Raw genomic sequence first — 2,500 nt, 5'->3', positions numbered from 1 at the left:
ACGTGTACTGACCACGTGGTTTCTTGCTCCTGATTCTATTAATAGTCGCTCGGTGTATGTGAGAGAGTGGCCCATCACTTTTAAACACAGTGTTTGTACCACGTGTACTGACCACGTGGTTGCTTTCTCCTGATTCTATTAATAGACGCTCGGTGTGTGTGAGAGTGTGCTGCCCGTCACTTTTAAAAACAGTATTTGTACCACGTGTACTGACCACGTGGTTTCTTGCTCCTGATTCTATTAATAGACACTCGGCGTGTGTGTGAGAGTGCTGCCCGTCACTTTGCGCAGGTATCGTACTTTCCTGTGCACTCGGACGAACTGACTCTCATGACCACCGACGAGGCATTTGCCCACACGTGCCTACTACACAGGTAGGTAAGATGTAATAACACACAACACAAACACACACGCACAAATATACACACTACTGCACAGGTAGGATGAACGCACACACAACACACACGTGAGGAATATACGGGTATGCACGAACACGTACACATGCTCAGATACATGAACAGACATATGCACATGTACATGAACTGACATACTATATACACATACACATCCATATACAAATACAGATGTATATGAACTGACATGCATATATACATATACATATACATATACATATACAAATACAAATACAAATACAAATGTATATGAACAGACTTACACGTATATATATACACATACGTATACAATTACAAATTTATATGAACAGACATACATATATACATATACAAATACAAATACAAATGTATATGAACAGGCATATACATATGCACATGCGTATACAAATACAAATGTATATAAACAGACATATATATATATATATATATATACATACAAATACAAATGTATATGAACAGACTTACACGTATACATATACACATACGTATACAAATACAAATCTCTATGAACAGACATACATATATACATATACAAATACAAATACAAATGCATATGAACAGACATACACATATACATATACACATACATACACACATACTCATACTCGTATACATGTACATACGAGCTATAACTCTTCTACTCCTCACACACTGTCACGTATCTCAACTATCTTCTACCAATCACATGCATGCCCACTCTCTCTCCGTAGTGTCGTGCAGAAGTTAGAGCAGAATGCCATAGATTCTTTCGTGTGGTGGGGGTCGCTGTTGGGCTCATACCGTCACCACGGTCCCATTCCGTGGCATCTGGACAACGACCTTCTGGTGGATGATAAACACCGAGAGAAGGTATGCGCACACACACGAGTATACACACACACGTGTGTACATGCACATGGATGTACACGTGCATGAGTGAATGAGGGTACAGCGTGTCTCTACTCTGTGTATATCTATACTGTAAGTATGTCTATACTTATATTATGTGCATATCTATACTGTAAGTATGTCTATATCTATACCGTAAGTACCTTTATACTTTGAGTACCCTGTTAGAGAGAGGCACAGATGCAGATACACTACGTGGTTGTGTGTGCAAATGTGCATGCGGGTGTAGTGCTCTCTCACATCACACCTCAAATGATGATCCGCTGCACTCGTCCCTTGACTAGTGAACTCGCATGGCATAAGGTGCCAGCTACACACACGTGCGTATCAATCACGTGTCCACACGTAAGTAACAACCTTAACTACCAATCTCATGTGCACACACGTGACATGTAGATGATCCCATGGTCTATGTATTCATTCAGTTGATGCTGTGTTGTATTGTTGAGGGTTTTAGGGTTTAGGGTTTTTAGTTGATGCTGTGTTGTATTACTGTGTGTAGGTGGTGCAGGTGCTACACAAATGGCGTCACGATGACTTTGGATCGTTTCTGTGGAAGTGGCACAGTGGCCGCGAAGGGGTCAACATCAAGGTGTGTGCACCTGCCCTACAAAAACAGGACAGGACACGGGACAGGCGTGTCCTGTACGGCCCACAATTTAGGGTTCAAGGTTCGATATTTTAGGGTTTGTTTGTAGTATCTTGTGCTATTGACCAGAGTTGTTAATGGAGATCTACCTACTACTATGCTCGGCATTGCGTGCGTGTCTAAAAATAGAAGCGCATCTAAAAATAGAACAGCAGTTGTCCGCCCCAGACGCACTAGTGCCCAACCGCATGCGGAGGTGCGATGTCAAGCCATGGCTGTGGGCTCTGACTGATATTGTTGTTTAGAGTTTTAGGATTTTAGGGCTATAGTTTCATTTGACACAGTGACTACGGGCGTACCAGCAACAGTGGCGCAGACTGTGGCCACGTCTGTTTGTTTTTGTTTTAGAGTATTAGATTTTAGTAAAATCGGTGGCAACGCAGGTCTGTTTTGGGCTTTTATTTTGAGACAGAACTTTTCAGTCTATTGCATAGCCTTGTCTAATTTAGAAGGCTATGTCTATATCAGATGGCTATGTATATTTACGAAGGCTGTCTATTTAGAAGGCTATGTCTATATCAGATGGCTATGTATATTTACGAAGGCTGTC

The 2,500-nt window shown here is 41.5% G+C and overlaps 1 protein-coding gene across 1 annotated transcript in view; it reads left to right on the top strand.

Annotated features, from left to right (window-relative positions):
* Positions 1 to 1,986, top strand: part of SARC_02027 (hypothetical protein) — a gene marked incomplete at both ends in the record, with an annotated part of 2,563 nt that extends 577 nt beyond the window's left edge. The window contains 3 exons of the mRNA XM_014304229.1: positions 248 to 374; positions 1,124 to 1,262; positions 1,804 to 1,986. Coding sequence (XP_014159704.1) covers positions 248 to 374; positions 1,124 to 1,262; positions 1,804 to 1,986 — 449 coding nt within the window. The remainder of the gene's footprint in view (positions 1 to 247; positions 375 to 1,123; positions 1,263 to 1,803) is intronic.
* Between the last annotated feature and the right edge of the window lie 514 nt (positions 1,987 to 2,500).

Source organism: Sphaeroforma arctica, assembly GCF_001186125.1.
Source record: "Sphaeroforma arctica JP610 unplaced genomic scaffold supercont1.87, whole genome shotgun sequence".
NCBI lineage: Eukaryota > Ichthyosporea > Ichthyophonida > Sphaeroforma > Sphaeroforma arctica.
The sequence above is the reverse complement of the archived record's forward strand: the minus strand, read 5'-3'. Positions and strand labels throughout refer to the sequence as shown.